Consider the following 23,227-nt stretch of genomic DNA (forward strand, 5'->3'; position numbering starts at 1 on the left):
TGCGGAGACGAGCATGCCGTTCTCGTCCTTTAGGAAGCTCCTCTGAGGCCAATAGGCTGGATCAGAAGCAAAGGCTTTCCTGTGCCCTGGATTCCTAGGGTCACACACGCTTGTGCTGTCGGTGTTCACAGAAGTCACACACCTCCTTCCTGCATCCTTCTCTCTGTCTGTATTCAAATTACAGCCATAGTATCAAACTACCAGCAATCAGGCTTTCACTAATAATTCATCGTCTGGTCTGCGTTTAAACCCAGTTCAAGAGCAAGGCACACCACACCGATGGCTGCTGTGGGATAAGCCTGCTCTTGAACCACGCCGGGTGATGCACAGCCCAGGAGTGGGTGACCTGAACCAACAGGCACATCAGGAACCGTCACCTGCATTTTTCCCTCTACCTCACGTATGGGTCACCCACACAGCACAGTGCATTGGGAAACGCTTTTTATTTGAGGAACAGATGTCATTCAAAAGGAACCGCAGAACATTTCTCTCCGAGCAGCCAAAGGCACTCATTATCGTGACTGCTTTGGTGAGAACAGCATTCCTGCGATGGAAACCTGCAAGTTTTGCACAGAAGACAAAAGTACCAGCAACGTAAGAAACAAATGCTACCTTACTATGTGAAATTCTATTATTTCATAGCATTTTCCGACTGGCCTAGACTAAGAGGTTACAAGCATTGCCTAACAACTCACAAGAGACTATGGACTGGCTTCTGCCTGGAGCTTACTTCTTCCCCACCACAAGCTAGTTATGGTTGGTTACATGGGAAGGGATGAATTGCAGCAAATAAATGGAGTGCGCTGACAACCTTGAGAGTCATCTTCCATGAGAAGGGGTTCTGATGGGGGATTAAACTACTTAGTTATCTGCGGCCTTATTTGCATGCTGGGCATGTCCTTGTAGTACGATCTGTCCAAGGTCTTGGTCTTTTCTCATGACAAAAGGACAGCAGAGAAGGACAGTAACTGACCTTCATTGCCCTCAAGTCCAAATATACCAGAACTGAGGTTGATTTGGCCCTACCACCTGTAGGAAACTCATCTGACAGCTACTGGCCTCTTTCCTGCTCTTTATCGTTCTGCCTATTTTTAAGTGAAAGAGGCAGAAACAAAGCAGAAAGATGTCAGCAAGTGGGAAGAGATTACTGTTTGATCACACAATCAAGTCTATCAAGATGTGTACACCAATAGCTTGATGCTAATCATTGTTTTAGTTTCAGCTCTCTTAAATTCTCTAAACATATTTACCATAACGTAAATATATGAATTTTGCATAACAAACATTATCATAACAGAAAAAACTCGCTCTCAACTGGGTTTCTGCTCGTTTCCTACCCATAACTCCCTACCTTTGGCCAATACACGACTGCTGAAAGGTGCTCTTGGATCCACATATCCTGCATTAGCTGGTTTTGTTACTGATGAGAATGGCTTTGGTCTTGCGGCTGTAAAGCACGAGGGAAAAACGATCAGCCTTGTGCAATCAAAGCGATGGTTAGTTGTGCGTTATGTTCCCCCCCAAAATTACCTCCTCTTGGTCCGGATGAAGGCAGACGGGAAGGCTTGGCTCTCCCTGCAGCCAGCTGCCTCGGACCTCTAGGAAGGGTCTTGCCGTGTTGGCCTGAGAGAGAATTTCTGGCAACTGCTCTCTGTCTCCAGCGAGGAGCACGATCGTTCTGATGAACAAAAAGCGTAAAGCAAGAAGTTTCACCCGGTATTTTTAGCCAAGCCGAAGGAAGACTGGAATAACAACAGAACCTACAGCTATAACTTAAAACCATTCCCGCACTCTGCAGAACCTGATTCTGACACGCTCGTCAGCACCCACAAGTTTCACGTGGCTGACAAAACAGCAGCCTTTCCCTTGTTTTTCCTGAAACGCCGCTGTCCCAGGTGACTGAATCTCCAGGGCAACGGCGGGTTACTTTGGACAAAAGGAAGTGAGGATTAAAACGAGGAAGAGAAAGCTACCTACACTCCCCATCCCCCTGGATGGAAGCTTTCAAATGCAGGACCTAAACCTTCCAAAGCCACCTGGGTAAGTTTGCTTCCCTGGAGAACTATGGTTCCAGAAAACAGCACATGGATCACAGAACCACCACAGAAGTTCCCATAACACAAAATTTGACCTGCCTATTTTGAGATACAGAAGTTAGGTAAGAATTTTGGTCCTAAAAGTGGTAAAATGAAAGCTGTGGAATTGCAGACCTCACGCTATAACTTGAGGAAATAATAAAAAGAACAACCCGTAATGTAAATGTTGCCTGTGGGTTGGCACCCAGAGCTGCGTGCAAGATACCAGAGATGACACACAACACACTCTTCATTCCACAGTGACCCAAACAACTTCCAATCATCCGAACCCTACATAACGTACGTCGCTGAATATCTGAATGGTAGGAGTGGCTGACAGGAAAGATACTTATTTAATCCTCGGACGCAAACTGTTTGAAGTGGAGTCAACAACAGCCTGGAACACGGAATTTCCAACTGCACGGGGCAGCTTTGGAGTAGTGACACATTTTGTTCAGCTTTTAGGTTCAGCTGTAATGTAAGGTGCAGAGGCTTACTACAAGTATTTCAAAGAAGGGTGTGATAAAGAAAGCAGGATTCTTACTGAGCGCTGTTAAACCGGTCAGTAACCCCTGAGAGAAACTGGCACACTTGGCAGGACTTTTACGCTTACCATGAGATGAACGTTCATCGCCTGGTTCAGCCGTGCTGCTGCCGTACAGTTGGCACGCTGCAGGTGCTGGACTAAAAGAATTTCATGACTCTCTAAAAATTTCTCCAAACACTTCTACGAGAAATAACACATTTTAAAACATATATGATGATCCTGCCTCTTCTCTTGGCAAAGAAGGGATTCAGATTTTCCTCTTGCCCACACTTCCTTGTTCAGAGTCTGTGAAAGGCAGCTTCAGGAAGTCTCCCACTAGTCCCATCTCCCGACAGATGTCATACATATCTTTTAATAGCTCTTCCTCCTTTAACTGAGCGGCGTCTTCCTGCAGCAGACCCCAAGCCTCTGCCATGCACCTGTAGTTAATTTTTTGAGATGTAAAGGCGTATTAATAGTATAACTAAAAAGATGCACCACAATTATTGTGCTCAAAGTTTAAAGGAAATTTAGGGGATTGTGATTTCTAGTGTTTGTTCTCCACCTTTCACAGTATTTCAATGCCAAAACGGTGGCATATATTTCTTTACCTGTTGGACAACAGCACAGTGAGGAAAAGCCGCTCTTCACAACTGCTTGAGAACGGTGGCTTCATCACCTGCATGTATCTGAGGGCTCGCCTATGCTGTCCTTGGCACATGAGGGACCCAAGAATTCTCACGTGTTGCCACGACACAGGTTTGGTTGTAGCTGGGTGAAAGAGCAGGGCCAGGGAATTCTGCAGAAGGGGGAGATCAGGTTTACTAAGATCACAGAATCCCAGGTTGGAAGGGACCTCAGCGATCATCTAGCCCAACCTTTCTGGGAAGAGCCCAGTCTAGACAAGATGGCCCAGTACCCTGTCCAGACGACTCTTGACGGTGTCCAACGTGGCCGAGTCAACCACCTCCCTGGGGAGATTATTCCAATGGTGACTGTCCTCAGTGCGAAAAATTTCCCTCTGGTGGCCAATTGGAATCTCCCCAAGAGCAACTTGTGTCCATTCCCCCTTGTCCTCTCCATGGGACTCTGTGTAAAAAGGGAGTCTCCATCTTCTTTGTAGCTGCCCCTGAAGTCCTGGTACACGGGGATGAGATCCCCTCTGAGCCTCCTTTTCTCAAGGCTGAACAAACCCAGCTCTCCCAGCCCATCCTCGTATGGCAGCTTCCCAGTCCTCTGATCATCCTGGTGGCCCCTCTCTGGACCCCTTCCAGCCTGGCCACATCCTCTTTGTATAGAGGGGACCGGAACTGGACACACAAGCACACAACAAAACTGTTCAAAAGTTTCTTCAGTAAGGGTGAATGTCCTTGATACCGGACAGGTAAATATAAATTCTTTACTATTTGCAGAAAAAAAAAATCAGTTAGCCATACAGAAAAAAAACAGAGTTTTTTAAAAGGAGTGATTCACACTCGGCTAGGGTAACCAAATCCCCATAGGCAAACATCACTTCTTATAAATACAAGTTATTCTCCCAGACAGGTTGTATTAAAATTGTGACAGACAAAGAGCAACCTTCAGCATCAGAAGGAACATGAATTAGATTGAAGAGTCACTTTGGCGGTCTTCTGTCTCAAATCTTGCTGCTAGGATGGTCATTTGACTATTTAAAGTACCCAAACCACTGCTTTTGAGAAAGTGCTTGACTGCTCTGCTGAGAACAACCTGAACAGACGGCTTTGGCAAGTCACACGTCAAGCATTAACGTTGACTTCTTCATTGTCTTAATCCATTTCCTGTCAACGTAATTAAAACCAAACTGCAGATCATCACGTATTCCTGAAGGTGCTGCTGGAGCAGGATTACAAAAAAAGCTTCCCATGTTTTATCACCTGTTATTAGCTAAGCACCAGGTTTTTAAAGTCATTTGCTAGATCATAGCCTTGTACTACAACGTATGCCTAACTAAACTGTCACATGCTTACTTCATAGTCCTTGTGGTCTAGAAGCCAAAATCCTTGAATAAGCTTAACAAGGCCCGAAGGGATGGCAAAGGCAGCTGCGAAGGAGTCGACGGAAGCTTCTGTTTTGTTCGGAAAGGAATGTATGATGTCCAGCAGCAAGTAAATTGTCTGATATCAAGTATCTAATTAAGGCTAATAAATTTGCAAGACCAACAATTTATCACAGGAAATAATATTATTCCTATGATTAATATAATAGGAATAAATAATAAAAGGAAATAAGAATATCATAGTGGTAGGACGCAGAAAATACTCATGTATTAGTCTTGCCATTTTATGCTGTTGCAACCTGAAGGTAGCCAGGCCCTAACAACAAAATTGCATTCCGAATAAATAACCAGAAAGACAGACTCTCTGATTTCTCTAAGGCATTCAGAAAGGTTGCCTTTCGATATTTAAACAGTTCCGTTGGAAACTCAGGCTCCCTCTTTAGTCACTGGAGCCACCAGCTGGACATTCAAAACACGTGAACGGCCAATGCTTGATTATTAAAGCAAACAAATTCTACAGTTGGTTTCTTCCCTCCTTTCCAGCGTATATGAAACAACTGAAATTAGGGTGTCCTTACAGCACAGCTTAGCTCTGAATGATTAAAACTGGATTTGAACCAGTACCTGGATCATTCATCGGCAGTGTCCTTTTCTCTTTCTGACAGCTGTTTTGGGGGGTGTATTCTCATCAGAGAGCTCCGGGGTGCAACAGCTTTTAAAGCCCCTGCTCTCTAGGCTCCCCTCTCGGGTCAGGCAACAAACAACCAAAGCAACGCAGCGCATTTTGGCAGCTTAAAACTTCAGTTTCTGCCCAGTGGCTTTTCTCTTCTCTCTCTCTTTATTATTCTGTGTGCCCGCACTTGTAACAGCACAAAAGCAAGCCCTCTTAGCTGTGCTGGAAAATGGATGATTTCAGCAAAATCAGGTCCTGGTAAACCGCTGTCAGAAATCCTTTTGCTCTGAAGCAGCACATTCTAGTGCATCGCTCGAGGAAGCAGCCGTTTGCTACAGGTATGGGTGCTTCAAAAATGAAAAACAGTTTACATTTTGAGAAAATCTAAGGGAGCTTTCTACTTTTAACATTGCTTAGTAAACCTGTTTTCTGATATCAGAAAAGACTTTGCAACAAAACATTTTAAAAATTCCTAAACAATCCACAGTACAAACAAATAATCAGTGCTTCCTTCCGTGCCTTCATTCTAAACTACATGTTTTCCCTTGCACTGTGTTTGAAGCATAAATTAGAAAATGCATCGAACGCGTAGGTGACAGACATTTCAGACCACTGATGTGCGTATACTGGAGGTGTGACAGAAATAACTCCAAGGGATACAATTGCATGTTTGTGGCTTTCTTCAACGCCTTCTAGCAAATAGAGCTCCAGCAGTGCCTGGAATGAAAAGGGAAAAGGTTTTTAAAAACTCCTCTCTTTGAGAAATCATTGGCTTTGGGGGAGGGCTGGGCTGGGGCTGGGGTCTGTGGTGGTGGTGGTTGTTTTCAGGGAACACAACACTCACCCGTAAACTAGGAGGTGGGTATTTCCCAGTTCCTCCTTCCTCTCTCTGCCACATCTCCTCAACTTGGTCTCCCAACTGGGAAACCATCCCATCGACCGTCAGGCAGTCAGAGTCCCATTTGCCTCTGGAACAAAACGTAGCGAGGATTTGACAGAGGAAAACACTAATTCCAGCCTCGCGGTGTCACAGATTTCCTCCAGCCAAAACAAACCCAGCAAAAGCTCCCACGAGTCCAAGAAAGGAACAAACAGACACAGGCATGATCGTGATTTGAATGAGACTGGAAAGAAATTTCTGAGTCAGATGAAAGGTGTTCATTAGATCATAGTGAGCTATTAAAGGAGTTCCAAATAGGAATCCTAGAAGCTCCCTTATTAAGGGGAAAGTTGCAGTTTTCAGTTTTTCTTTTTTGTCGCATTACTTGTAATACAAAGGCAGCGTGAGCAAAGCTACCCCAAATCTCACGCCTCCAGCGGGACTGTTCCCACACACAGCGGTGAGACCACAGCACGGAAATGTCCGGCTTTGTTCTCAGCACCTCGCTTCTGTTACTGAAAAACAGTCACGGTCACAAAGCTGAGCCCACAGCTGAATTCTGGTACCACCTGAAGCAGCACGTTTGTGCCTCTGCACATGCCATCACAGTGACGGAGGGCTGGCCTGTTAAACACTGCATTCCTCAGAAGCCCATCGCAGGCTCCTGCGGGCTGCGACGCCAGCCTTTCATTTCCCGAGGAGGACGAGCAGAAGCAGCACGCTGGAGGTGGTGCTTCTAAGGAGCCCGTGAGCCTGTACGAGAGTTACCTCAGAAGGAACCTCAGGAAGAGGAGCTTGAAAGCCAACGCCTGACATAGAGCAGCTTCCACCTGGACTCCTCCTGCAGCACCTTGTTCACGGTGCCACAGCCTGAGCTTCTTTAGGACTTGCTTTAGTTACAGTACAGGTGCCAAATTAAAATCTGCTCTCACCTAACCCAAGGCACATCACCTGTATGCCAGGGAGCCAGTCCAGGAAAGGGAGTTCCCATGAGGAAGGCACTTTTATCCAGTCGCCAGGAGCGCGCTGGCTGTGCCAGCTGCGTGGACCTCTGCCCATCTCCTTCAAGGACACCGCGGTGCTTGGGAGTAGGAGATTTGGGCCAATCCCCTTATCGCCATCTACTACTCGTCAAGGAGAGAGATTATTTTTGGTTTTTAAAACATGCTTTCTTCTGTGTCCAGAACAATTGCTCTGCAAAGGCCGTGCCTTGCTGACCTGGCCGTGACTGACCCTGTCCTCATCACATGCCCTTTTCCAGTAGTCACAAATCACACAGAATAGCCAGTGAATTACGTGCGCTTCAAAGAAACGATGATACCAACAAAGGGCACTAAGCAGAGGTATATATCAACGTTTTAACCCAGGAAAGTAACCTCTGTGTTCTGCAGAACACGCGCATCACTGAAGTCAGGGCTGTTGCCGGCAAATGCATGAAGCGTAGCAAATGCAGCTGTTGATGGAAAAGCCACTCGCTGCCGCTTCTGAATTTGCAGTGGAACTGTTCTAGAGCTTTCCTGCACGTCTTACCTTGATAAACGCTCCAGTTTCTGTCGATGACCCGCGTAGTAGCTCTGAATCAGAGGATAATTGTAGAAAGGTCTAGAGAAACTCATATCATCACCTACAGGCAATAAATAAGAAGTAAGTTAAAGAGGGAATACCACATTTTCAACCTACAGTTTTTGACTAAAAAAGACACAACACAGAAGCTGAGCATCAAAATCACAGGCCAGCCTCCGACTTTGAAAGAAGCCAATCCTCCTTCTGCCTTTGCTAAAAGAGACCGAAGACACAGGAGTCAACTCCTTCTTGTCCCAAGCGCCATTTCAAGTTTACAGCTGAGGTCGCATCCAGAACATGTAGTGTCAGCTGAAGTTCACTATAAAGAAAAAAACCCAATTCTCAAAGGGAATGGGTGTTTAAACATGTCACGTGAGCATGCGTAAGGCAATTAAGGCTGACAACAGAATTTATAACCCATCCAAATGATGAACTATTTCCAAGGTGTATTTTTTCCCCAAACAATCAGTAAAAAGATCAAAACATGCAGGCCATGCTTTTACTGTAAAATCAAGCATTCCAGTGTCGGTGCTTTAAGAGTTACTTGTTTAAAATCTCAAGTATTTCAAGCTGTGGGCATGAGCAACTCCTTCACTCAGAGGCTTAGTGCTGTTTCTGAGAAACATCCCGGAAAGAAACTTGGCATCATTCTACACGATGTAGTTGAAAAAAACCCAGTAAAACCTCAATTTCAGCAGCATAACTTCAGCATCTGCTGTCACTGAACCGGCACGGCTTGGTATTGATGAAGCACTGACAGAACCACGGCTAGGCAGGTGTTCATAGGAGCCACTTACTGCTACAAATGCAGGACAGTTTATGCTTACCTGAGCCCTCGGGCAGGAGACGGGACCAACAGAACCAGAGGACCACTCGAGCATACAAAGCTGTGAGGCTGGTTTCTGCCAGCTTCTTTGTCAAGTCTGCAAAACAGGTAAAAAAAGCTCAAGAGGACTGTTGGTATGCAATTTCTTTTGTTTTGTTTTGTTTTGTTTTTTAATAAAACTCCCCTCATTGCACTAAAGTGAAAGTAGAAAAATAACAGGCTAGAAATCTTTGCCTTTGCATTTTTTTCACTCCGTAACACGTCCTTCTCTGAAGAAAAAACCCACAATCACAAGCAACCCCTACAGAGACGCAGATTCACTAAAGGTTACATAAAAAAAAGTAGTCTGAACAGTTAAATCCACTCATGGATAAGACATCTGTTTTTCACAGAGCAGAGATTTTTCCTCTAGCAAAGGGATATTCTCTTTTCTCCTCCATATGCCAAGAACAATTTGTAATAGAAACAGCTACAGAAATTCATGCAACTCACTTCACACGTCACTCATTCATGCTTCCTTTCCTTTTTTAGTCATTTCCAATCCAATATTTGCATGCAATTACGCACTGCTAGCTGACAATCAAAGGGAGTATTTGTCACAGTGCCACATCCCGCTGCTGTAATTTCAAGCCGGGTGCTTGCACAGCTCCTTGCTGAACGCAGCCTCCCCACCCACTCGCACCAGCCCCACAACAAACTCTTGCCCTGAACTCAACGTGCGTTAAGTGGCAGCCCCAACCCCTCCCATTTAAGCCCCTTCTCCCCACTACATCTGACTTGCTGCCCATCAGCAAAACCAACAGCAGCTCCTCTTTCCACAATTACAGCCCCAGCATCATCCCAAATCTTAATAAAACATACCACCGAGTTAGAAATACTGTGACAAACCTTCTCCAGCCAGCTCGTGGGCTGCTGTTAGAAAGCAGTTTAAGACTCTGCTAAGGTTGCTCAAAAGCAACTGGCGGCGCTGAAGAGCCTGTAACCTCTGCGGGTCAGTGGAGCTGCAGGAGCCGTCAAACAGCACAACACCTTTTCAAGAGCAAGTATGAAAGCGTCAGCCTGCAGAGCAAGTTCAGAGTCGCAAAGTGCACTTCCAGATCTGCAGGCAAGACCATCTACCAGCAGATCACTGATTGAGCTCAGCTGGAAAGAATGACTCTAGGTTTGCAGCATGGCTGCACTAGTACTCACAGATTTGGTCAAATGCGCCTTTTGTATAGATCACTCTGCTCCGTGTCCAGTCAAGGGCAAACTCTACATTAGCAGCAGAACTTGGCTGCTCTTCAAAAAAAGAGAACAAAAAAGAAATGAATCAAGAATTCCAGACTAAAAAAATATGCAACACAAAAACCACACAAGAAGTGTTACCTTTAGATGTCCAAAGCTTAATGCAGCCGCTCAGAAGCCCTACAGAACCTGTCCGGGCAGCAGCTGACAAGACCGCGTCTAACTGCTCCTCCTAAACGTAGCAGACAAAAGAAAAGGAGAATCCCACCTGCTTTCAACATCCCAACCACCAACAGTAAGTGCTTGTTTCTAACTGTGCCCTCACTCGGGCATCACAGGCTGGGCTGCTTGTTGCTGGGAGGAGCACAGGAAACTTTCCCTCTGACATGACAACTTACCAAAGGCTAATTCTAACCTCCTGCACGGAACCTCATGCTTTGAGGAACTGACGGGGGGAAGGTTGTTCTGAGGGAACGATGCTTCCTTTTCTCCAGTCTGCCCTCTTTTTCCAAGGTAATCAGGGATCAAAACCCAAACTCAGGACCACGCAGGCAGTTGCACTCATTGATGAGAGAGAAGGAACAGCTTTCCCCGACTTTCTCTTCCTGCTCCTAGAGCAGCGCTGCCTTCCTTTCTAGACATTCAGGCCCTGATCGTGCTTCAACAGGAGGCAACGGTGGGTTTACACTCCCAAGAGGGGACCTCAAACATCACCATTTGCATAAAACTGGCAGGGTACAATTGCAGTTACGCGTGTGGATGGGCAGGAGCAGCATAAAATGGCCTCTGACACTGAAAGCAGCGCCATGGAAAGCTTAGGAAAGGTCCATCTCTTGACATTCTCAATAAAGACACAGTAAAAGCTCACCTCCTTCTGGAAGCCGCTGCACGTCATATGAACAACTCCAGAGCTCAGCAAGCACGTGCCATCTGCAGAGACAACAAACGTTGGACAACGTTCCATACTCTCACAGTGATGGAAGGACCAGTTTACATTTTTGTCATAGCAGCCCCTGGAAAGGTACAACTGAGTACCCGTTCTCCTCCTCAGAGCACTTAAAACCTTTTTTTAGAAAAATAATGGCTGAGTGTAGAAATTTTACCTCCGGGGCTATCGAGGTGCTGCGCTTTGAGCTTCAGCCCAGAGTCATTTTATCTGATCACCAGCACCACGTCATGGGCTGCGTTACAGAAGCACCCAGCCCCCAGGCCCAGCCAACTGTCAGAATGGTGTCACAATAGCACACGCTTTGTCAGTACAATGTGATCAGAGTTGGGCGGGGGGTGAGTTGGGGTGTTTTGGTTTGGTTGGGTTTGGGTTTTGCGTGACAGCCAATGAACAGGGGAACCAATAAATGGCATCTGAGCTCGGTTTAAGCTTATCACTATTCCAAGCAGTGAAATACCTACTAAAATTATAGGTGCTTGGGTGAAAACACAGCTCAGGGTGTGGATAAGAAGGAGGAACTCTCCAGCTTAGGCTGCGCTCCTGCACCACAACATCCAGAAGGAGGTTTGGAGCAGTCGTGCTTGTCACAGCGTCCAGTGACCACAGTGCAAAATAGGGGCAGTCCTGAAGGGATTCTTCTGGCCTGAAAGAAAACAAGTGCAGAAGCTCAACGCTGACTTTCCAATGAATTATGGGGAGGGATACTGAAAACAACTCCATCAAAATCTACCTTAGTGAGCGTGGCATTTGAGCCTGATACCAGCAAGTAATGTCAAATACACCCAAATAAGTAGATGGTTTTCCCTGGCTGCGTGTATTCACTTGCCAGCTGAAGACTGAGACACTGGCGTCAGGAGATATGACTGTAAAAGACAAGACATTGTGTCTTATTGGGAGAAAATACAATATACCTGACATTTTCAAAACACCCCTTTCTATTTTAGCTTCATTCTGCTACATCACTCATGAAACGCAACACTTCAGTAAGAATAATTTTAAACATTTACACCGTAGCAAACACCTCTGTGATAGGTTTCAGTCATACTGCCCCCCTTTTCGAGTTCCAATTGTCTCCATCCTAAGCCAAATCAAATACACAATTATCAGCTAATCAGGTTTTCCATACAGTAAGAGTGGATCAAGATGGTTAGCAAAAAAACCCCCACAAGAATCCCAAAACAAAAAAAGACCCTAGGAAAACATACCTCGCTACTTTTAGAAAGCATACAAATACTTGTCGTATACACTTGATCACTCAGCTGGCATTATTAATTTCCAGATTTGACTTAATTACAAGTTTTTCGAATAGCTCCTTTCCAGCACAGTCAGAATGAAAGAACACAATTATCAGACAAAACAAATACAAAACCCCAAACCCAACAAACAGGAAATTGGAACAAAGAGTTTAACATCAAACATTGACCATGTTACACTCGGGTTCTCTCAAGAAGTGGGACGGTCTGTCTCCTCTGGGGAAGGCATGCTCTAGATGTGAGCAAAGTGGGTGGTGCATCCTTTACCCTGACAGAGCAGGGAACCAGGAGACAGGTCGTTTGGCAAAATGGGTCTCTGTTCTCTGCTGAATTCATCAGTGCTGCTTAGGGAGCCTCCCACGCTTTACTGTGTTTCATCGTGAACTTCTGTGCCCTTTCGCTTGTGTGAGCCGCTGAAACTGCCTTTGAAGATATCAATTAGTTCCATAAATCAGAAGCCAGCTGCATTTCTAACCTCAATCCACATCCAACGGTAGCTCATGTGGGCCTACAACCTGAATAGTTTCTGGACAAAAGCTAATTAGGGTCCATCAGAAAAATTACAAGTATTTTTCCATGCCTCACACTTCATAAAAAGGGGCTTTTTTGTTGGTTTTGTTGGGTTTGGTTTGGTTTTTTTTGGGGGGTGCGTGTGTTGTTTGGTTTTGACAAGTTTTTAGAAGGCCCTCTCCCCAGAATCATGACACAAGTGGAGAAAATCCAAAGGTGTTTTTATTAGGTTTTGACACCCTGTTGTTAGAGGGTGGCACCACAAAAGAGGTGGAAGCTGCCTCTTCAGGACTAAGTCAAAGCTAATAAACACAACTAGCCTAGAAAGTCATGCCAGTGCCTCCTTTGTGACCTCAGGCATAAGTTAAGGCCAGTAAGAAGAGAGGGAAGGGCATTCACACACCCAGACAAAAGGCTGTGGCAGTTATCTTTCTGTATATCAGTATCTTTCTGTATATCAGTATCTTTCTGTATATCAGTATCTTTCTCATAGTGAGGGGCCCAAAACTGAACACAGGATTCGAGGTGCAGCCTCACCACCGCCGAGTAGAGGGGGACGATCACTGCCCTACTCCTGCTGGCCACACTATCTCTCATACAAGCCAGGATGCTGTTGGCCTTCCTGGCCACCCGGGCACACTGCCGGCACATCCAGATGGTTGGGGAAGGTATCAAACAGATCTGGCCCCAGGACCGAGCCCTGGGGAACACCACTTGTGACCGGCCGCCAGCTGGAGGCAGATGCAGGCATAGGTTTGAAGAGGGGAAAAAAGAAAGTTCAGGGAACATTCCTAAGCAATGGAGGGGATGATCTTGCTGTTCAAAGACGAGAGCTGGAGGAATAAAATCGCTGACAAGTGTTATAGAGGTGACCCCACCATACATCGCTACAGCATGTCAGCAAGCATTGAAGGGAAAAATAGGGTTTATCTTAGCAAGTCCCACAGAACCCAAGCACCCAGTTTTTCCTTTGAAATAAGCCCAAGAAGTTAGTCTATATAGATTTTTAAGACCTTCAGACTGTGGGTATAGAACAGCATTCATTGCTTGGACTCCAAAACCATTTCGTTTAGAATCACCAAACACGGACATCAGGAACAAACCTTCATCAGCGCTGCCTTCTCTGGCTGCGTGGGTGGGAAAGGTTTCTACAGCCTGACAGCTGAGTAACTTGGCCTTGCTGCCCTGCCCTCTCAAGGGAAAGGCTCCGCCCGTCAGATCCAAACTGTACTTTTCAACACAGGATGCCAAACGCTGCGGAAAAAATCACAGGTGAGAGAAAGGTCATTTTCAGATAAAAGCAGACATTATACCTAAGGATGAAAGAATGTCTATATCTAATATAACCTGCATATTGTACTGTATCACTCCCAGGCGCTTAATCTGATGGCAAAGAGAAACTACACCTGACATGCAAGAGAACTAAGTGTCAAACCGTAATGGGTAAGTTTGGCCGTAAAAGCTTTGCACATTTTCAGAACTGAGCATTTCCCTCCCATTATTGGTTCTGAATGTGTTTTGCAGAATTCCTTGCAACATCCAGATCTCTTCACAAACCTACATATTTATCTAGAAAGAGAGATCTGAAATAATGCAATACATAGGCATGCAAAGCGCTTTGCTCCGTGACTTGATTACGGAACTGATTAGAGAAGTTAGAGAAGTCACGGCATTCCAGCAGCCAAAGCTCTCTTGCGAGGCATTATCTATAGGCACACACCGCTAGAGTGAAAGCACATCCCTCGGGAGCAGCCATGAGAACGTCTTACTGATTCACAGCCTTCTCTCAAACCACATAAGCTCCTGCCAGCTCCTCCTCTCACCTCCTCAGAGATAATGGGTGAACTATCCCTCCATCTTCCATTAACTACACCACAGCTTTCTCAGGCCACAAACACAACAGCCTTATTTTATCACTTTGTGTCCCTTTTTTAAAGACTGTCAGCTGGAGGTTCTAGTAGAGCCATATTTAAAAGCTGCTGAAACACTTCAGCCTTCTGAGCTGAAAACTGACACTCCTCACATCGTATTCAGGAAAATAAGATGACCGAGGCAAGGAATCACCAAAGAGTAAAAGGTCCCGCAGTGTAACATTGAAGTATGGAGACAGAACAAAGTAGCCACCAGAGGAAGGGCTACAGACAACTGGGGTTTTTTACCAAAGAAGGACACAGGACAAGGTCTTGTCTTTGCCACAGCTAAGGCTGTAGCTACAAACAGTTTTTAAGAGAGGGTAAAAGAAAGCAGAAGTTCAAAACTGAAACTGGGGAAAAATTAATGAAACTGTCTCCTATCAACTTGCCACAGCGCTTAGAGCACCACAAGAGATGCACAAGTGAACTGCAATGAAAGCCCTTTTGTACGTGAACAACCCCATCAGGGTGCTCTGTTCCTCCACAGCACTGGATATTTATGTCATTAAAAACTGCACATCAACAAAGAGGAAGAGAAGACATCCATGTTTAGAACACACTGAATCACCTGAAGGTACTTATACTTTGGCATCGTGAGAGAGAATGTGTTTTAAAGAAACACCACCTTTCCCCAACTCCTCACCTTTACCTGGTCAAAAGCAATATTTACCGATGAGGAAGGAGCTCTCCTCTACATAAGGAAAAAAGTCAAAATGTAAGGTCATTCAAAAAATCAAAATGCACAGTCCCTATCAAAACAGAGCACCACGATACAAGAACCACCCGTTTCATTCCGGACCTAGTGAGCATACGCAAGAGAAAGTAACAAAATCAGAGGAAAGAATTGCTCTGAATTAAGGTTACTTTCCCCTCAAAGAGATTTTGCCAGGGTTTCAAGCATATAAATATTACCCCTGCCAACTGCACTGATACTCCCTTAGAGAAAAGGACTCTTTCCATCTGTTCACGGATGTGCAAGTCTTACCTCATACAGGACTTGTCCCGATGGCAAGCGTCTTCTGGCAGCAAACACTAACTGCAACAGGTGTAAACTCAGAGCATCGCCTTCACTGAAAAGGTATAAATTATGACATTTGGTTACAAAGCTGCTTTATAGTCCTCATTATCCTTTCCTTAGATCTAGGCTGAGGTTTCCTGAAGAGCACTGTCTCGCTGAAAAGAAAAACAGCCCTTCCCAAAGCATGACAATTGGTCACATTTAGCCGCTAAAACACAACGGAGGACATTTGGACACTAACAGCTTCTGGGGCAAAGGCTAACCACACAGTCTGAAAGCTTTAACATGTTATGTGGACTAAAAATGGTTGGGAATAGCTCTTCACAGTGAAGAGTTCTCAAGCAAAACTGCTTTACAGTCAAAGTGAAAAAGATTGCCACTCTACGAGCAGCCGAGCTGAGTAAATAGCTTGCTGATGCTGAGAGGGGCAGATCTTTCCACCCTTCCCTTCCCACCAGAGCTCCAGTCCCTCTCCTGCACACACGGCACCTTCCACACCCTTGTTTCAGTCCTTAGCCCAGCAGGAAACCACCGACTTGGCTGCTGAACACCTTCCCTGCCAGGCGAGCTGAGCTGGCTCACCAAGGCTCAAGCTGGCACCCGGGAACCGGCCATGCTGTCACCTCCTCCTTTAGGGGCAGCAGGCTGGTGGATCGGCACCGTTAGTGCTCTGGAGCTGCAGCCTCCACTGCTTTTCATGGTATTTTTTTAATACCATGGTATTGAAAGAATAAGGAATAAAGAATTAAGAGAATGTTTCTTGTGTCATCAAGAAACAAAGGCAGCCATTTAAGAATGCAAACACAAAAATACAGCCACTGTCACTTTGCCACCTTGCAGCAGGGAGGAACTAGTAGGTCCCTCTTCATCTCTGCTAAATCCTGTAAAATTGCACCGTAAGCTCAACACCTTCCACACCTGAGAGAATCTCCTGCACAGCTAAATAATCACAACAAATATACGTGTGTCAACTGTATGTGAACAGATAGATATAAAAAGTTAATTCAATGGCTTAGAGTAAGTTTTTATTCACCTTTCTTGTGTCGACTGAACAGCCCACAAGTAGCAACAATTGCGAGGGTCATTCTCAGGCTCTTGAATAATGGCGTAGACAGGAATCCTTCCTCCTTCAAGCTGACAGTGGTGCCTACAGGGTTAAAAAAAAAAAAGACAGAAAAAGAAACAAGATGAGCCTAGTGGCCCCAACTGCTTGTGTTAGGGTGGAAGCATCTTCCGAGCAAAGAGCACCCGACATGCTTCTCCTCCCATTCCACTCCTGAAAAAGGTCACTTTGAAGTAACAGACTTCCTCCTCGAGCAAAGCCTTGAGAGCCCTGCACCTCCAGGCGTGACCAAGTGCAAAGGCCGACTTACTCCCGCTGCAGAGTTTTCACATCCCACAGTGACAGGCAGCCGTCGGAAAAACCCACGGCGAGCTGGTTGCTTCTGCTGATGTAGCGCAGGGTCGATATTGCTGTTCCTGAAGGGCTTTGCAGTTGAAAGCAGAGATGTCTCCCTTCTCTGGTCACCATTTCTCTTCTTAGTGGAACTCCAGCAGCAATTCTGGTGACAACTACTAGAGCTACACGCACAAAACCACACAATAAAGGAATGCATTATGCCATTCAGGTTGCATTTGAAACACTGACGTGACAACATGTATAAACTAACTCTACCGTCCCAGGCAAAATACCCATTGATGCAACACTTAGTTTGCTCTTTCCATTTTGTACATATTCGGAGAACATAAGAACTCTCTGTCTGGACAGGTATTCTCAGTCGTATTTCAAAACCAGGTAAAAGTGTAGCCTTCATAGACAAATTCTTCCTGGACTCTGCACATCAGGAGTTCGGGCCTCATGATGAAGCTCCTTGAAGTGACATCAACTCTTGAAGCCACTGGTGTAAGAGCCAAAACAGAGTATGCACTCCAAATACACAAATTAGAGGTTTCTTTCATCCAAATGGATGGGGTTTGATAAGTTGGATTTAGATTAAAAAAAAAAAACAAACAAAACTAAAATTTGCCCCAAGCCAATGAACAGAAGCAGAAGAACATTCCCAAGAAATAGGGCACGTCCGATACACCTTCCTATCCGGCAGCTGCACCGACTCGGATGGTCAGATTCCTACTCCTCACTGGCAAGAATCACAGTGACAGAGGGACCCTGGTGGGAGGGGGTATTTGTAACCTTAGAAGGAGTACAAAGCCACTCCCATTTTTAATCCATTCAGGACCAGACAGTGTCAAACTGCTACCTGTAATCAGCAGTCATAAATGTCTGCACAGCAGAATCTTCAAAGTGGGATGCATGTTGTTGATTTAAAAGACACAAGTTTTCTTACTTTTCAATTCAAGTTTAGAAACTGCAGCTTACCCGATGGCTCATTTTCCCTCTGGCTGCAAGATGGATCATCCAAACCAAGGTCCACCACAAGTAGATGACCAACATCTGTTGCCACCGCTGCCGCTCCACAGAACCACTGCAGAGCCCGGTGTAGGTGCCAAGGCCTCACGCTGGCTCCTCCGGGACTAGTTATGGGCTCTATAGCAGTTACCTACAGGAAAACTACAAGTTAATATTTAAGCTGTTTGACAAGCTAAATAGAAATCACTGAAAATTGAAGCCAGAATTAGGAATATAAGACTTAAAAACACAGCATTGTTTCCAGTTATATCAAGAAGAAAGAAAGGAAAAAAAAAGCCCTCTACAAACATCCGTTACTGCCTTGCGTTTACTAGAATTCCTGCAGTTATTTCACTGAGTTCACATCGACTGCAATGGCACACTCTATTATTACAGCTTACCAATTTCCATTTCCTGCAGTTTTCAAAGCCTTTTTGTGCAAGTGGAGAATTAGGTAACTACGTGCTCTACCATAAAACCAGAAAACTTGTTTTACTATCAGTAAACTCAAAGGATAATGGTACTGTGAAGCCCACCATTTTACATCATGCCGCTCTCGACTGGACACTCTGCAGTGACAGTATGATGACGCAATAGAGAAAACAGACTTCCTAACAAAGAGACGCTCCAAAGCTGCTCCTGAAACAGCGTTATGCAGCACCTGACAGCGTTTCCCCCATTAAAAAGCACCTACCCTTCCTGGCAGAACAACTGCTGTAACCACGCTGGATGTTCCAGGGTCGTACAGGCAGAGAACACTTCCCTCTGCTTCTCTCAAGCCAACCAGCAGCCCCGTTCCCGTCTGCCAGGAGACCTCCTTCACCACGCGGATGGTGGGAGGCGGCTGCTCACGGGCTCCACTGAAACGGTGTGCAGAGAGCCGCTCCCCCGTCACAGCGCTCACGACCTCCAGCTGAGGGCCACACGCCAGCCAGGCCAGGCCACCTCTCCCTGGAAGAGCAGGGAAAGCTGGCTAAAGCCAACTCCCAAGAGACGATTGAAAACAACTGGAAAATCACAGTCACTGCCCCTTTGCTTCAACAGAGGTGCCTCACAGAGGGAGACAGACTTACCGAATTCTGGTCAGTCATTGAAAATCACCCACTGAACCCTCAAGCAATACATCTTCAAATGAACCACCTTATGATTTTGCATTTGTACTTGTCATTCCTGCACTGAAGGGTTCTGCTTGTTTGGGATAAAGATTACAATATATTGATCTCTTGTCTTTATACCATATTCAGCTTGGTTTTGCCAGAATTCATCTAAACACCTATGGGAATACAACTCCTAAAGCATACTTCAAATAGATCAAATCTCAGCCAATTCTTTTCTACTTTACTAACTTTCCTTGACACAAGCCTACTTTGGGCAGGGATTTGGACTTCAACAAGAAACTACCTCAAAATAGGCACTGAGGGAGCCAATTTCAACTTTCACACACGCTGATCACAGATAATTTAGCGCATTTAGTTTCACTGAACTACTTCCAACACAAAGGGAGTATTAACTCAGTTACTGCACTTACAGTCACGTAGAGGGATTCTACATGGTCTCAGCAGATGCCCGGACACGCAGGCAGGCCCCCGGCTCTACATTCAGATCACCTACAAAGTCAGCTACCTCATCTGCTCAGCCACTCTCAGCACCTCTCCCGGGACACTCCTCTGCATCCTATTAAATGCTCTGCAAACCTGGCTGCAGCGCCTACCAGGGCTTTCCCCTTCCTCCTGTTTGTATTCAGGCTAGCAACAAAAAAGCAGGGCCCTCTGCTGCTCTAACACTGTGGGGGAACTCTTTCTGCAGGCGATGTTATGATGGTACCAATAAATACAGCCCAAAACAACACTAGGACTTTTTTGAAAACTGCCCTTCATTCAATTAGCAAGTGAGGAGGGCTCACTGACTTGCGCCTGTTATTTTAATGGCTCAAGATTGGCGCAGGCTGTTGTCATTTCAAAGTTTAACTCTGCTAATGTTTTAATGTTAACATTTGTCATCGTTTTTTTCATAGCTCATCCTTTCTGTTCTCTCAAAACCTGATGCACCTGAGCAGCACCAACCTGACACAGCTGATACTGTGACCCTGTGCTTCAGGTCACCTCCAATTTCAAGGCCCAGTTGCAAGGAAAACGCTCACCTCTGCAAAACTGCCCGCGCAGCACAGCACCTCGGGTGGTCTCATCTTCCCCAAGAGCCTGAATGGTCACCTCGGGAAACTGCAGCAGGCTGCTCGTTACCTGAGCCGCGAGGTCTCGCATTCTTCACTCTAAATAAAGACAAAAATGCAAAAAGAGACTTCTGACAGCCATAGACATTTTTGAGATTGACAGATGTTTCATCAGGTTGCCGTGAATAATCTCCCATCCACCTCCTGTAGCTCTTCTCCTGAACAAAATGGCACTGAGGGCAGATTTGGATCTCACAGCAGAGCAAAAGAAGAATCCTTTGCTTTTCTGATGCCTACGAGGTCACCAACAAAAAGGGACGCAGGGGTATTGACAAGATAAATAACAGGGAAAAAAGCCCAGGACACTGAAGTCAAGTCTACTCACACAGGTTAGTACGATGCGATCTGAGAAAAATCATCTTTTCAAAAGCTTCTCAGTAATAGGGAGAAGTTTCCATTTGTCCCTTTCCTTGATTTCATACTTTATTCTTAATAGTCCATTGACTTCTAGTAGATTTCATGCATCGTTTGTGTCTTGTTCACTTTTGGCATGTGTATTTTGAACAACGTTCGTAAGGACCTTCATTCTCTAAACTCTTCCACAAAACGTACTCTTGATATTTTCACGTTACAAGCAATACAGACTTTCATAGCTCATCAGTTACACAGCAGTTTTCCATACACTTATGATGGAAACGTAACACAGCATGGATTTTTTTTCTACACTTAAAGCCTCATATTCCTTATCCCAGTCCTTTCCTTCCTACTGCCTGTCCTTACCGCTCCTCTGCAGGATTTCACAAACATTTCTAGGCCTTTCAGACACTTCCCACACTTCTGGAGGTGCTCCACAAAGAGTTCATGGTTCTGTACATCAAGAGAGATTTTGTTGTGGAAAAACTGAAAAGCTGAAGGGATTTACAAGGTTAAACAGGTGCCTTAATAAGAGATACACTCTGGTTTCTCTTCAGGTCTTATCAATCTTTCTCTATTTCCGACACGTGGAAAGACAAACTCCTTCAGGTAACTGTGCTTTGCAAGGTCTGAAATGGTTCCTGAAAACGCCTCCCGAAGGCAAGGCAGATTTAATCACCCCGTTCAAATGGCACTGCTTTCTTCACGGCGTCTCAAAAGGGAGACATGAAACGCAGCTCGCTGTGCCTGGGTGTCCCACCTGCTGGCCAAGGCAGGCGTCAGCGCGAGCCCTTACCCCGTGCTACGGAGCAGTACAGCCAGCGCTTACACGGGCTCACACGGCGTGTTGCGGTGTCTGTGCCGTACGTGTTCTCCTGCAAACAAAGGGCTACGATCGCTCCTGCCAGCGTGCACTGGGAACCTGTGTCCCTCCCAGCACAGGAGGTCACAGCTCGCTCTGAAGCCCGGGCTCGGGGAGCAACACAAGGGCATTCAAGGGCAGCGCTGACAAGGAAATACAAGTTACACAGACGGGCCTGCTGTGGAGAAAGGTTATGCTCTGAAGGCCGGGCAGTGGAATCGGCTGCACTTCAAGCCATAGGCACTGCAACTGCTTGGGAATATGTTCCAGTACCTTCTGCCAGCATGAAAAGCACGAGCGCGTGACACACGGGACGCGGCCGTCAGGGTCCTGCACTAGGCACAGGGCAACATTTTGATGGAAGTGCTTCATGATCACTCATAGAATATATTCTACTAGTAGCAAGGTAGTTGTAAGAAAAAGAGTGAGCAAGTCTCTTCCAGCAGGGCAGGTAAGAGCAGTCAAGAAACCTTCTCAACCTGCTGCTCTCCATGAGCCGCCCTGAGTCACCCTGCCTTTGCCGCTGCCTCCCGCGACAGGCCAAGAGCACAGAACTTTGTGTAGACAAATTGGAAGTAAAATTTCAAGGATTTAAACTAACTGGGGAGATTGGAGCTTAAGAGCAAACCACTCACCTCCCCAAACTCCCCACCAAACCAGAAATAATTCTTCTCTGGTGGAAAGCTCAAGGCTTGACACAGTACCACTCGGTCATTTCTTTCCCACTCATAGCAAAACACCTGCATTCAGTCCAAAACCAAAACCAAAAGTTTTCTTCTAAAAAGCCACTGCGTAACAGATATGGTCTGTATCAGAATTCTACAGTCAGTCAGGCTTATTGCGCCGATGCTCCACAAGCTCCCCATGATGCACAGATCTACAGCAAAAGGTGAGAAGACACAATTTAAGCTCTCTATCCCAACAGCCCTGATCCCGCATCTGATGCAGACCACAGATTTCATCCCTTTAAATGAGAAACAAACAAAGCCAAGACACATCAGCATTTGAAACTGGAGCCACTTTACCCAGCTGCCTCCTATGGTTATTCTCCAACACGACTACTCTTGCATGCAGGAGCTGCAGTCCCTCTCTAACGTGGCTAAGCTAGCAAAAGCTCCTCAAGTCACTCCTGAAAGTGTGCTCTGTTGCACGCTGCTTGGCGTACCTGGACAGACGGGCGCAGGCGCCGAGTGTCTCAGGGCAGAGCGCACACGCAGCCGTCCCGACAGAGGCAGAGCCCAGGGAAGACAACGTTCCCAGTGCTCCCACAGCGCTGGCCCCTCGCAGCACCACTTCCAGAGTCACGGAGTCACAAGGGAGAGAAAGGCCTTCCGGAATCCCTGGGGGCAGCTGGTCCAGCCCCTGCGCAGGCAGGGTCACCCAGAGCAGGCTGCCCAGGGCCAGGGCCCGGCGGCTGCTGAACCCCCAGTGCTCAAACACACCCCTTGCAAACAGCCGCCCGGCGAGGGGAGCTGCGGAAACGTTGGCAGCCCACGCGACAGGCCCAGGGGTTTGGGGACTCGCTCCGACCAACTGAAGTATTCTCTCCCCCACGCAAGTAAAACACCACCCCACCAGCAAAGGCTTGTCACCATTCTTCCTCCAAAGCTCCGTCCGACGGCTCACTAGGCAGAAGACACAAAGTTAAGGGAAGCCTGATTAAGTTCGTTTCACTGCCTTAAACCAGCAAACCCCAGGCATGTGGATGCAGGAAAACGAGCTGAAGCAGGCAGGGAATGAGGAGCCGCCCTCAGCAGAGCAGGACACGGCACCGTGTGCCCAAACGCAGGTGACAGCTGCCAGCCAAGGCTGACACAACCATCCCGACTAATGGGCATAAGGTGGCACTTGAACCACCGCGCTCAGCCCCACACCCCAGACGGGGGGTCAGCGGTGCCGACAGGATTAAGTCCTGACTGACTCCCAACAACAGACGCTGACACT

At 46.3% G+C, this 23,227-nt stretch overlaps 1 protein-coding gene across 1 annotated transcript; it reads right to left on the minus strand.

The window, feature by feature from the left end:
* Positions 1–1,310: 1,310 nt before the first annotated feature.
* Positions 1,311–20,104, minus strand: LOC142051034 (protein ELYS-like). The gene is made up of 23 exons (XM_075080248.1): positions 19,978–20,104; positions 18,532–18,788; positions 17,808–17,988; positions 16,804–17,011; positions 16,464–16,577; positions 15,398–15,482; positions 13,603–13,753; positions 11,467–11,599; positions 11,198–11,379; positions 10,656–10,717; positions 9,929–10,019; positions 9,752–9,841; positions 9,449–9,589; positions 8,562–8,666; positions 7,702–7,795; positions 6,136–6,259; positions 5,952–6,008; positions 4,590–4,736; positions 3,213–3,400; positions 2,891–3,041; positions 2,689–2,802; positions 1,531–1,678; positions 1,311–1,447 (listed from the first exon to the last, which is right to left on the minus strand). The coding sequence occupies exons 1-23, from the start codon at positions 20,096–20,098 to the stop codon at positions 1,311–1,313; spliced, it is 3,081 nt and encodes a 1,026-aa protein (XP_074936349.1). The 5' UTR covers positions 20,099–20,104.
* Between the last annotated feature and the right edge of the window lie 3,123 nt (positions 20,105–23,227).

The sequence above is a fragment of the Phalacrocorax aristotelis genome, unplaced genomic scaffold, assembly GCF_949628215.1.
Source record: "Phalacrocorax aristotelis unplaced genomic scaffold, bGulAri2.1 scaffold_85, whole genome shotgun sequence".
Classification (NCBI taxonomy): Eukaryota; Metazoa; Chordata; class Aves; order Suliformes; family Phalacrocoracidae; genus Phalacrocorax; species Phalacrocorax aristotelis.

Excerpts from the sequence above, each read along its gene's own strand:
- LOC142051034 (XM_075080248.1), bottom strand. The coding sequence starts at position 20,098 with ATGCGAGACCTCGCGGCTCAGGTAACGAGCAGCCTGCTGCAGTTTCCC. Across the intron at positions 18,789-19,977 it reads GCGCGGGCAGTTTTGCAGAG|GGAGAGGTGGCCTGGCCTGG; the intron begins GTGAGCGTTTTC and ends CTGCTCTTCCAG. Across the intron at positions 9,590-9,751 it reads AGGCGCATTTGACCAAATCT|GTGTTGTGCTGTTTGACGGC; the intron begins GTGAGTACTAGT and ends GCTCTTGAAAAG.